We start from the raw sequence: 12,413 nt of genomic DNA on the forward strand, positions 1-12,413 counted from the left end.
AATATTTTAAATAAATTAATAAATTAAATGAATAAACATATATCCTACCTCCAGGATATATAACTGAGGCCTTGCTTATTCTGCTCCTGAAACTAAGCAGTTCTTCAAGGAAAAGGAATGACCAATCTAAGAGAGAGGACATGGCCCAAAATAAAGATCATCTTGCAGCTTCTCAGTGTAAGATTGTAAAACACCTGCTTATAAATATGCTGCCTCAAAGAAGAGTCTTGACGATGCCTTGGACATAAGCTTCCATGATGACAGATACCACTCTAATTAACTCAAGTAATTCTGTCAACCAAACCGAATCCTGCCAAGAGAAGTCGTGGCATCGTTCATCCCCCATTTCCCCAAGCAGATTCCTGACAGGACATTTTCAGACCTAACTCTATCCGACTAAAGCTTGTGGTCTTTCCATAATATCTCATTACTATTTTCTATTTTCCACTATTTTCTAATAAATTCAAAGTCCTTGAGAGTCCTGATGTGCTTTTACTGTTATACCAAGTGTTAGCAGATAGATAATAGAGACAGAAAAATCCCCACTTTTAGCTTAGCTTTATGGTAAAAAGGAAATGACGAGATAGCAATATAACACAATAGTTAAACAATGTGCTTTGGACGCAAAATCCTTGTTCAATTCCAAATTCAATCATTTTCCTAGCTGTATGACCTTAGACAAGCCACTTAATTTCCCCCACCTCAGTTTCTTAAACTGAAAATGAGATGACAAGCACCTATACATAGGATTGTTATAGGCATTACATAAGATAAAGTGTGTCACGATCTTAGCATAAGTCCTATTATTCTGTAACTCCTAAAAAAAAAAGATAGCCTAAAAATAATTACCTAAAACAGGATCATTATTAATATTCTCAATAAAATATAAATATATAACAAAGTTAATATATAACTTTAAATCAGCTCCAAATATATCCACAGTAAGAAAATCATTAAGATCAATTCATTCCCATCAATTAGCCTATGTTTATCTCACAAATGAATATTCAAAAGCTATCTGTCTGATCAATTATTATATCATTCTTGTTGATCAACCACCAATCCTGACATCTGGCTTCAGGCTCCTTTAACAGCCCTTATTCCTAGTTTCTTTTCTTTTCTTTTTCTTTTTTAACAACCCCTTCCAAATGAGCTTATTCCTAGTTTCTAACTCACCATTAAAACAATCACCAGATATTTCTCATACTTTTTTCATTTACGTACACCAGAATGCCTGCTTTCACATATCTTTTATATATCTTTCTTTTCTATTAAATGAAATGAATGATGCTCCATGTATTATAGTTATTATCATATATACAATACTCATAAGTACAACACTGGCGATAACTGCGTGTACCAAATAAAGCTGTGAGTCATTAGACAAACTAATCTGTTAGTCACTATTACAATACCTACAGCCTATTCTTCTTCTGATTTCTGTTAAGTATTAATAATTCTTGCGATGCTTCACTCTAAAAAGAGGAAAGAATCCTAGCTCTCTGGGAGGCCGAGGCGGGCGGATTGTTTGAGCTCAGGAGTTCAAAACCAGCCTGAGCAAGAGCAAGACCCCATCTCTACTAAAAATAGAAAGAAATTAATCGGACAACTAAAAATATATAGAAAAAATTAGCCGGGCATGGTGGCGCATGCCTGTAGTCCCAGCTACTCGGGAGGCTGAGGCAGGAGGATCGCTTGAGCCCAGGAGTTTGAGGTTGCTGTGAGCTAGGATGACGCCACGGCACTCTAGCCCAGGCAACACAGTGAGACTCTGTCTCAAAAAAAAAAAAAAAAAAAAGAGGAAAGAAAATGGATAGAGATGCTGCTTTACTATGACAGTTTTTTTAACTGCAGGAGATAGGCCTATATAGGAAACATTTTCATGTTTCAGATATGTAGTTTTTCTAATGGGCAACTCAAGAAGAAATCTCTGTGTCATTCCAAAATTTTTTGCAGCTCTCCCTCAGATATGGTGCCCAATTAAGGTTAACAGAAATTCTGAAAAATTAGGATTGGAACAGTACCTTAACTGTAATAATTAGCTTTACTAATTGTTCATACTGGTCTAAGCACTTTAGGTATTAACATTTTAATTCTCACAACATGCCCATTTTTCATATGATGAGACTGAGTCAATAAGATGTTAAAATACCCAAAGTCATACTGCAAGTATGCTTCCACTCTTCTTTAGGGCTAATTAAAAAGCACACGGATATTATAAAATCTTGAGCACACCTCAAGATTACATAAATTTCACCTGGCCAAACATTCCAAAATGTTTAACTAACCAAATTCAATGTGATTTTCAGATATAAATGCATTGGGTTATAGATGCCCAAAATGATACATGATACTTGGAAGGCATTTAAGATTATCAGCACAAAGCATGCCAGCCAAGTTTATAAATCAAAGCACACTTACCAGAGTGCTCAAGAGCAGAGGGCATCTTAGGTCCACTGTTCAACCAGGGGATTTGTCAAATAAATTTTCCACTGAGCTAACCTTAACCTGCTAGAGGCTTATGCACATTTATTCATATACCTTTCTTTGGGGCAGTCCATCAAATAATAGATTATCTATAGAATCTGCCAGAATTAGAAATAATTTTTTAAATGTAATATAATGAATGAAAATATTTATGTCTTCTGGTCCACCTAATACAGGTTAGCATTGTTTCAGTTTGAGTAAAAATTATGTTAGCATTCATTCCGTTTCATGCCCCTCAAAATATATCAGAAAACAAATATGAATTCCAAGATGGTCCTAAATTCAAAAATTACTGTACTCTCTGACCCAGGGTACTTTTAAAACAAAATACTTAGCTGATATATTAAATGGAAATCACTGTGCATCAAACTTCTAGCCATGAAGGAATTAAGAAGATCCAAGGTTTATCAAAAATGCAATTAACATTACAGAGCTATTACTCTTATTCCAAGTGATATGAAGACAACTTATAAAAATTATTAATGCATTGATTTCTTTCCTACAACTGAGAAACAAGGATAGGAGAAATAAATCCTAGAAGCTCAGGATAGGGGAGTCACTGTAAAACGGCTGGAGGGACTGTAGACCCAGCTCTCACTCCATCTCTGGGAATTCCAAACTAGCAAACATGTACTACCTCCCTTGTATACACTTTTGTGTCGTTTATCATATAGAGGTAGAATTCCCTGCCTCTATAACAATATATCATCTTATAATCCTTTGTCACACATGTGACAGTATAATTTAACAATGTAACAACATTACTAATAAAAAGTATTCCTATATACTAGTGAGCTGATTTGAAAGGCGGAATTTTAAAGATTTGGATTGTTTATATAAAAATTAATCATAAAAGAATATCTTAAACCAGTGGTCCCCAATCTTTTTGGCACCAGGGACCAGTTTTATGGAAGACAATTTTTCCACGGATGGGGGTGGGGGGGGGTGGGCATGGTTTCAGGATAATTCAAGCACATTTCATTTATTACATTTGCAGCCTCTCCCCAGCTCTAGCATCACCACCTCAGCTCCACTTCAGATCATCAGGCATTAGATTCCCATAAGGAGCCGCAACCTAGATCCCTCCCATGCTGTAGTTTACAGTAGGGTCCGCGCTCCTACGGGAATCTAATGCCACTGCAGATCTGACAGGAGGCGGAGCTCGAGTACCAGTACCAGCACCAGTCCGTGGCCCCGGGATTGGGGACCATAGTCTTAAACCATACTATACCTGTTACTACACCAAAATTTGGTGTTTTAGAGGCCAGAAATTCTTGAGAAAAGTGGTTCCAATTACTTTCTGGAATTTTGTCCTCCTCTGTCATGTGATGTAGTTATTCTTGTTGATCTCTAAAACGTTTGCTTTATTCTAAAATTTTTCAAAGGAAAATCTCTTGTATTTTTTTTTTCAGTCAGATCTATTGGCTGATCTTGTTATTTTTCATGTAGTTTTTCAATATAACCATATACTTGGGATTTGATCAGATTCCTCTGTCTGTTAAAAACGTGTACGGATGTAGTGATTGATACCTTTAAGTATTTGTTAAGTATTGTAAAGACCCATTTCTTACCCCATAAAGGTGATTTTAATATCACAAATGATCATAATCTTACATTTAATAAGCCCATCCTTAAGTTCATCATTTTCAAGATCTTTCCATCAACATAATGCAGAGCTTCCTTCTACACATTTGTACAGTGGTGGCTTGGGTGGTGTTTTGTGCGTTTTTCTTCAAGGGGAAGAGGAAGGTGGGTTGAGGTGAGAAGCTGAGAGAAGAAAAAACTAGGTCCATCTGGTATTAAAGAGCAAGATTTAGAGTTGTGATATGTGTGTCATTTGAATTTCCTATCTTGTTCTTCCTTATTTCTGGAAAAAGAATTAGCTCTGAAATCCCTGCTCAAGGCCCTGTCCAATAATCCCTAAGTGAGTTCCTGAAACTTGGTATTTGGTTTTCAGGTCAAATACTAACAACCCTTTACCTACAGGGTCTTTCAAGGGACTGAACCTCTTAAAAATAGGGATTGTATGAGTATTACTGGAAAAATTTTCATAACTCCAGCTTACAGCATCTTAGAACATCCTTAGTGTAAAGTTACTATTAACTTCAAGAATGACAGGCTTTGGAATTATTTAAGGTATATGTTGATCTTTTGGGCTATTGTGAGGTTTTGGAAAATCAATACAATGTAGAAAGGGATAAAGAAATTAAGAAAATTAGAACAAAATATGAGTAGCCAGTATATGGAAAAGAGAACAACTAACTAAAAGCATCACGAGTTCAGCTATATTTTGGTTTGAAGACAGTGCCATATCAAAATGGTTCTATATTATCCATCTGTTCATACCTTTATTAAACAACTATTATAAGCTAGGTGTCTGAGTTCATACTGAAGCCTATTTTAGAAAGTAAGAGCATCATTTAGCAGACATCATTTTGGAGCATCAGTCTAATTTCTATCCCTACTTTCAGTCCATAGTATCCCCATTCTCCCACTCCCTCTTAAAGTCAAGTTTGATCCCTCCTCTCCATTATAGAATTAGTCACCGAATTTTATTAATTATTCCTTTACAGTGGTTGTGGCCTGACTTCCAAGGTAAGATTTCTGATTAAAAACAAGCATTTATCCCTTCTTCTCTCTTCAAATATCACTGAAATGACAGAATAAAAATAAGAATAAAACTAACCCAATGTGTCATACATACAATGACAGAAATGTTGCCATAAGTAGACTAAAAGAGTAAGGAGTTTCTGGAAAATAAAACTAGAGATCCAATTAAAAGTAAAATCTCAGCAGCATAGTTGCTGACAAATTCACAACCTCATGAAGGTAAATAAAATATGGCCTTCCAAAAAAGTGAGTTTTCCCAACAAAAGCTTAGGATGAACCCAAAACCAGAAACAGTAAAGATTATGAAAAACAAAAAGCCAGATATAGGTAATTAATTAATTAATGCATTTCATTATTTCCCCAGGAAATAAGATACTATAAATTAAAGACTAAATCAAGCATTCTACTAGAGGTTCAAACCAACACAATAAGAAAAATAAAAGGAAGTAATATGTGTATATTGAAAAGAATAAAGAAAAAGGTTATTATTTACAGTGTGACTATATGATCAAGATATCAAAAAAACTCTATTAAGAAATTACTAGAAGCAATAATAGAGTTTGGGAAGGTGGCCAAATATAATACCAATACATAAAAAGTAATAGCTTTCTTAATTAACAAAAGTAACAAAATATAAAAGTTTTTATTTTAAATATTACTATCTAATAGCAACAAAACTATAAAATACCAAATAAAGAAACCCAAATTGTACAAAGCCTATGTAAATAAAACTATAGAACCTTACTGAACAACATAAAAGAATAAATAAGGAGACAAAACATGTTCTTGTAAGGGAAGACATATTACTTTAATTATATCAATTCTGTTCAAATTAGTCTGTAAATTAATAAAATCCTTTAGTTTATAATGAAGGTGTTATTTCAAATTCAATAAATTGTGTTGAATCAGCTGGCTATCTGGAAAGTATAGGAAATTATACAATTTGTGCATTTGGTACAATCACTTGATAACATAAGTAGTTTGGGCAAGGTTCTTATTTTGAAGAATAGAACTGGATAAGATTATTTTTAAGGTTCTTTATAGATTGAAAGTTTCATGAATTTATTATTATTAATTCTAGGATGTTAATTTCTAACCATTCCAACCCAAAATGTGAACACCTACAGAAACTCTCCAATTCTGTCACTTACTGTGCCCTTTCTTTGCAGCTAATACTATAGCATGTTCCCTATGCCTTATCACCCCAGTTATCTCCTCAAACACAGAGACCAGTCAGTGCTGAACATATTTAAATAATATTTACAAAAAGAAGATGAAGACATAAATGGGGGAGGGTGTTAAAAAGGAGAAATTTTTTAAAATGATGAACTGCTTATAGAGAAAAAAGTAGATTTATTTACCTCATTCAGACCCACTACTTAAAAGCCATCTAAATTAATGACCTCTAAGAGAGAACTCTTCATCTTCACCCCAAAATATATTCCTTCCCCAATCTTTTCCACTTCAGTAAATGACACCAAAATTAACCCAGTTGCTTAACCTAAAAAACCAACAAAGGAATACCCCTCACAACCAACAAATCAGCACATTCTACTGATTTCACCACCAAAGTACAGCTCTTATCTATCTACTTCTGTCCTCAACTGCAGCCACTATCAACTCTTTCCCAAACGCCTACAATTACTTTCTAAGTGGTTTCTTTGTTTTCACCCTCATTGCTCTATTTTCCACACAATGGCTAAAGTGATCTTTTAAAAATGAAAATGAAATCAGATCATTCACCAGCTTAAAAACCCTCCAAAGACTTTCGATTTCACTCATATTTATGTAAAGATATAAACATTAAAAAAAACAAAAGAAGAAATATAAAATTTACATAAATGGAAGAATAAGGTGAAATCATATATTAATAAAATGGATTTTAAGCACAGAGTTTTTTTGTTTTGTTTTGTTTTTTTGCTTGCCTTTTCCTAAACCTCTACACATATATCCACACTCCATCTCCAAATAACCTATTTTAACAACACAGTATATATCTTTCTTTATTTTCCTTCTTGCTCATATTAGCATATATAGAAAACAAAAGACATAGGGATGTTTGTCAGTATTTTAGCAAAATGAGTTCGTGTACACAGTTTTACAAAACTGGTTTTTCTCAGTAATACCTCACAGAAATTCTTCCAAGTCAATGTAAAAGTCTACTGCATTCTTTTCAATGACCCCACCATATTCTTTAGTATGGATGTAGCATAATGTTTGAAATCCTCCCCCTATTGCATTTGCTTTGTTTCCAGGGTTAAACTAATATAATCAACATTGCAAAAAATACCTTCTACCTACATCCTTATATTAATATTTATTTATATTTGATAGATTTCTAGACTAAGATTTCTGAATCAAAGGAGGATTTTAATTTTAAGAAATGCTAACCAGGTTTCTTTCCAAAAGGTTGAACTATCTCACAGTTCCACAAACAGTGTGTTTCAGTATCCTGCCTCCATCCCCACCTGAAACAGATGCTATCACATTTTTCATTTTGTGGTAGTTTAATAAGTGTATGTCATTATTATTTCAATTTGAAATAATTTTTTAGATATTTATTCCATTTAGCCTTCCAGGCCACAAATTTGGATTTCAAGAACAACAACCGTCTTTTTAAATTGACCTACTGAATTTTCAAACTTGAAAATTACGTTTTTCAGTTCCTTATAGTCATTTTTGTTTTTGTTTTTTTCTGTGCCTGAGTATTCTTATGTGTGCTTTTTTGCCATAGTTCAAGGTGCTGTTTCCTCCAGCAGTTCTGTTTTGCTGAGCACCTGATCTGTTTTATTTCCCCTCTGCCTGCTGGGCTCATTATTTGCATTATCATTTTTCATGTTTTGTGTTGGATTATGGGAGCCATTGTCTTGTTATTGGAGGCAGTTGCACAAGAGGGAAGGTGAGATGTTCTCAAGCCCTATAGGATAAAGGTCAGGCAGTGGGCATTCTGCCTGTCCATGCCAAACCCCACAAGGAAGCCCTCCAGCTCTCCGTTTTCTGCCCACTCAGAAGCAAGGAGGGTTCAGCCTTCCCTGTGCAGTTCCTTACTGCCATCTGCGGAGCCACGGATACTCACTCACTTGGACCAGCGTCAGCCTTACTCCTGGGTGTCCACAAACCTGTTGGCCAAGCTCTTCCCAAGGCTTGTTGTGATTCTTTCTCTGCACAGGACTCTCAGACTGTTCTCTAGGCTCTTGCCTGGCCCATGGGAGACAAAGTTCCTCATCACCTCCCTGCTTCCTTGACTCCCATAAATCTCAATTCCACTTGGCCTAGGGAGAGGCAGATATATTGGAATTAGGAATAGAAAGAAAAAATAGGATATAGTTTAGTTATCATGTTGTCAGGATTCCTCCATTCATTACATTTAAAAATAACATCCAAATTCCTTAACACGGCCTACAAGGCCCTCTGTAATGTCTTCCCTACTTATCTGGGCAATGTCAACTTATATACTTTTTTCTTGCTCACTTTATTTGAGTCACAATGACTTTGCTTTTATCCCTCAAATATACCTATCTCATTATTACCTAGGACTCTCAAAACTGTTGTTTTTCCATCTAGAATACTCTTCTCCCCTCTATTGCTGACTTTTCATCTTCTCAATTCTCACTCAAATGTCACCTCTTCAAAGAGGCTTTATTTGATCACTCCCCTGAGTCACTCTATCTCATTATTTTACATTCTTTTTTTTTTTTTGAGACAAGGTCTCACTATGTTGCCCAGGCTGGTCTCAAACTCTTGGGCTCAAGCGATCCTCCCGCCTCAGCCTCCCCAGTAGCTGGGATTACCGGTGCAAGCCATGGCCCCCAGCTGCATTATTTTACATACTTTATATCATTTAATCTATCTAACATTATCATATTTATGTATTTATTTCTTGATCTGTTTATTATGTTTCCTCTACTGGATCACCAAGAAAGTATGACTCTATCTATGTTGTTCATAGTTTTCTTTCAATAGATATTTACTGATTAAATGAACACATTCCAATTGCTTTGGAACAGGAGAAAATATATAAATTAAATATTTTGTCGATTCCAACAATAAGCACTATTTATTTATGAGGCCTGTCTTTGCCAAAGTAAAAGCCAGGGACAGGGCAATTTGTTATTTGGTAATGTGTAAAGGTCCTACTGTGGGAAGTCATCCATTAGATTTGAGAGATCAAGGGGCAGTCAAGAAACTGATTCTTACATAAAATTTTTCTGAGAGATTTTTACTGTATCCCATGTTTAACCTGTCAGTGGCATATAATTGAAAAAGTAGGAGAAATAGATTGCAATCCAGGCACTAAAGGGCTCTGCCACAGTACAAAAAAATATTAAAAACATCTCCTTCTGGGGACATTTCTGTTAAGTTTTATGGAATTGTTATTCAATAAAAGACTAAACATGTTGGTAAACAATGTCAATTGGTCCTTTGAATTCACCTCTTCAAAATATTCTGCCCTGTCATGCTACTCCAAATGATCTGGAAAAATTTGAACACTATATATTTGATGATATCAAGGAATTATTTAATGCCTGGGATGTGGAGAGGCAAACCTGAAACAGGTTTGGCCATATATTGATAACTGGTCAAGGTGAACGATGGGTACATGATTTGTCATACTATTGTTTGGTTTTGTATATATTTGAAGTTTCCAAAACAAAAACTTTAAAAAAAAATCATAAGTCATTATCTGTTTTTCTTTTTAATAGATAAATGAAATATTTCATGGATCCAAATTGAGAAGGCAGTATGTCAAATCTCATGTTGTCCAAGTAAGGTACGTACAATAGCCTGAGAGGCACAGAGAAAAACTTTTGTCCTTTACTTCCCCATCTCATACTCAACAGAATGTTTTTTGCTTGGCACACAATGGAAGAGTTGAAATAAATTTGAATTTGGGGTTTTAAAACCCCTAGTACTTGCAATGTGAAAGAATTTAAGATCTGTTAGAAATTTATTAAACTAGAACCAAGAATTCTTCCTGATCATGCATCAGATGAAGGTTAAATGAGTTTGTTTTTTATTTGAAGGCACAAAGTTAGAGGGCAAATCTAAAATCAGGAGGTTACTTAAAACTTTTTTTGAAAGAATGAGTAAGATAAGAGAGCCATCTTCAGAATATCTGGTCTAGCATTAGCAAACTTTCCCTTGGCCCTCCGAAAGTTTGCTGAAAATCACTGACAAGATGCAGATTAATAGGACAAAAGGCAGACAAATTTATTTAACTTGTATACATGAGAACCTTTAGAATGAAGACCCAAAGATATAGGGGAAATTGTCCATTTATATGCTTAGATTCAACAAAGCATGGATAGCCGTGTAGAATTATGACTGGACAAAAAGAGTATTATCTCATGTTAATAGACTGAGTTGGGAAACCCAGCAAGGCCTGTCTGTCTAGATTCTTCTTGGCCTCTCTGAGCATGCACTCCTCCCTTCTGGGTGTGGGGCAAGGTTCTCTCCGTAATGGGGGTCTTATGACCTATAGTCAAACAAGGTAGGTCAGATAATTTCTTCATGGGCAGTTTTTACACAGAATATTTTTAAGTTTTATGGCTGGCTTTTAAGAAAAGGGGTTCTAGCTTCTATGAACCACTTTGGGGAAGAGGGATTCCAGTTTCTATGGCTAGCCTTGAGGGAGAATGGGATTGAGCGACAGGAGGCAGAAGGTCGGAGTAAACCTTTCGCTTTCGAGGCCTTCGTTTTGGGGTATTGTTTTCTGAGCCTCAATATAACCAATAGGCTAACTGTAGCTTTGAGTTGTATTTTTTACTTCTAAATTTGAAAAATGAACTAAATGTAAAAGTTGGAAAATTTCACATAAAAAACAGAATTTTCAGATTCTGTTGAAAAATCAAAATATCTGACAATGCTAGGCCCACATTCCCACGTTAGCAATAGGCAAGAACTGAGGTTGCGTATTTTGCAGGGTGCCTAACGCTCACACAGTGTATGGTATGTATTTACACCCAACCAGTTTCACTCCTTTTCTTTACCTTTCTGGCATCTATAAAAGTTAAAATTCACACCTATTGTCCAGCAGCCAAGATGTTCATATAGACATTGCTGAGGAACAGAAAATTTTAAACAGATACGACAATAGTACAAAAAAGTTCAACTGGGTAAGCAGTCTATATCAGAAAAAGATATATATACACATGCACACATATGTTTATGTAAATGTGTGTGTGTGTATGTGTGTGTTTATGTATATATATATAAAAATAGGCATGTTGGAACCCAGCCTCTGGGAGAAGGGGATTCATGGGAAGAAAAGAAAGTCAATGAGTAATGGAGGTACAAGATTTTTTTTTTTTTTTTTTTGGTTATTAGAAAACAGATACCAAACCCAGTTAGCATTAAATGTTCAATAACTATTTGCCACCTATTATGTGTCTCCATTGTGCTAGGTCATGAAAACCTAACAGGAAATAATATTCAGACTCTTCCCTTAATAATATTACAATAGAATTAATCAAATTCCATTTTTAAAATATGTATTAATTACTCATGATATGAAAGAAACTGTCCTAGGCTTTGTAGGGCATTGCAGAGTCGTACTATGAATAAAATAGTATTTCTATTCTCATGAGAAACCTACTAGATAATGAAATGAGCTACTGTTACCTGTAGCTTATGTATCTAAGAATAAGAGTCACAAAACAGATAACCTACGTACTAGAGATCTATAGTTTCTAAATCATAGCAGAACACACTACCTAGATACTAACCAAGCAAACTAACACAGACTTAACATCCCAACAGGTGGGTGTCAGCGTCTGGGTGGGAGGGAGGCTGCAGGTCTGATTTAGATGCATGTAGTTAAGGGAACCCAGGCAGGATGTTATAGCTCTGCCTGGGCAGCAAGATTCTCTGAAGTAGGTTTGTTGGTTTTGGTTTTTGTTTTTTTAAATAAGTCCAGCGAAACAGACTGTCACTCTCTTTCATGCATCGCACATGCCGTGTTGCCCTTGCAGTTCATCATCAGCATCATTAACCACTAAAATTTATGTGCAAAGTTCTGCGCTTGACGCTATACTGGAGCTAAAGAATTAACCTTCCTGGGAGCAGAATGAGTCCCCTTACCACGGTGTGAAAACCCAACCCAGGATAAGATAAACACAGCTGCACAAAACTAAATATCATATTTCAAACGATCCTTTAGTGTTGTCAGTTCTAATGAGTTTTCCTGAAAAGGAAGGGGGAGGGAAAATTTCCCTGGGAAGAAGAGACAACACTAAAAATGAGTTAACGAAACATTCACTCAGTAGAAACCATTCTTAAAAATGCAATAATTCTATATCTCTGTAGGGAACAATTAC

The 12,413-nt window shown here is 35.4% G+C and overlaps 1 protein-coding gene across 1 annotated transcript in view; it reads left to right on the forward strand.

Moving 5' to 3' along the window:
* Window positions 1-12,413, forward strand: part of TMPRSS11E (transmembrane protease, serine 11E) — a 68,594-nt gene that overhangs the window by 22,159 nt on the left and 34,022 nt on the right. The window contains exon 2 of the mRNA XM_012645335.1: window positions 9,801-9,868. Coding sequence (XP_012500789.1) covers window positions 9,801-9,868 — 68 coding nt within the window. The remainder of the gene's footprint in view (window positions 1-9,800; window positions 9,869-12,413) is intronic.

This window comes from Propithecus coquereli, unplaced genomic scaffold, assembly GCF_000956105.1.
Source record: "Propithecus coquereli isolate 6110/MARCELLA unplaced genomic scaffold, Pcoq_1.0 Scaffold230, whole genome shotgun sequence".
Classification (NCBI taxonomy): Eukaryota; Metazoa; Chordata; class Mammalia; order Primates; family Indriidae; genus Propithecus; species Propithecus coquereli.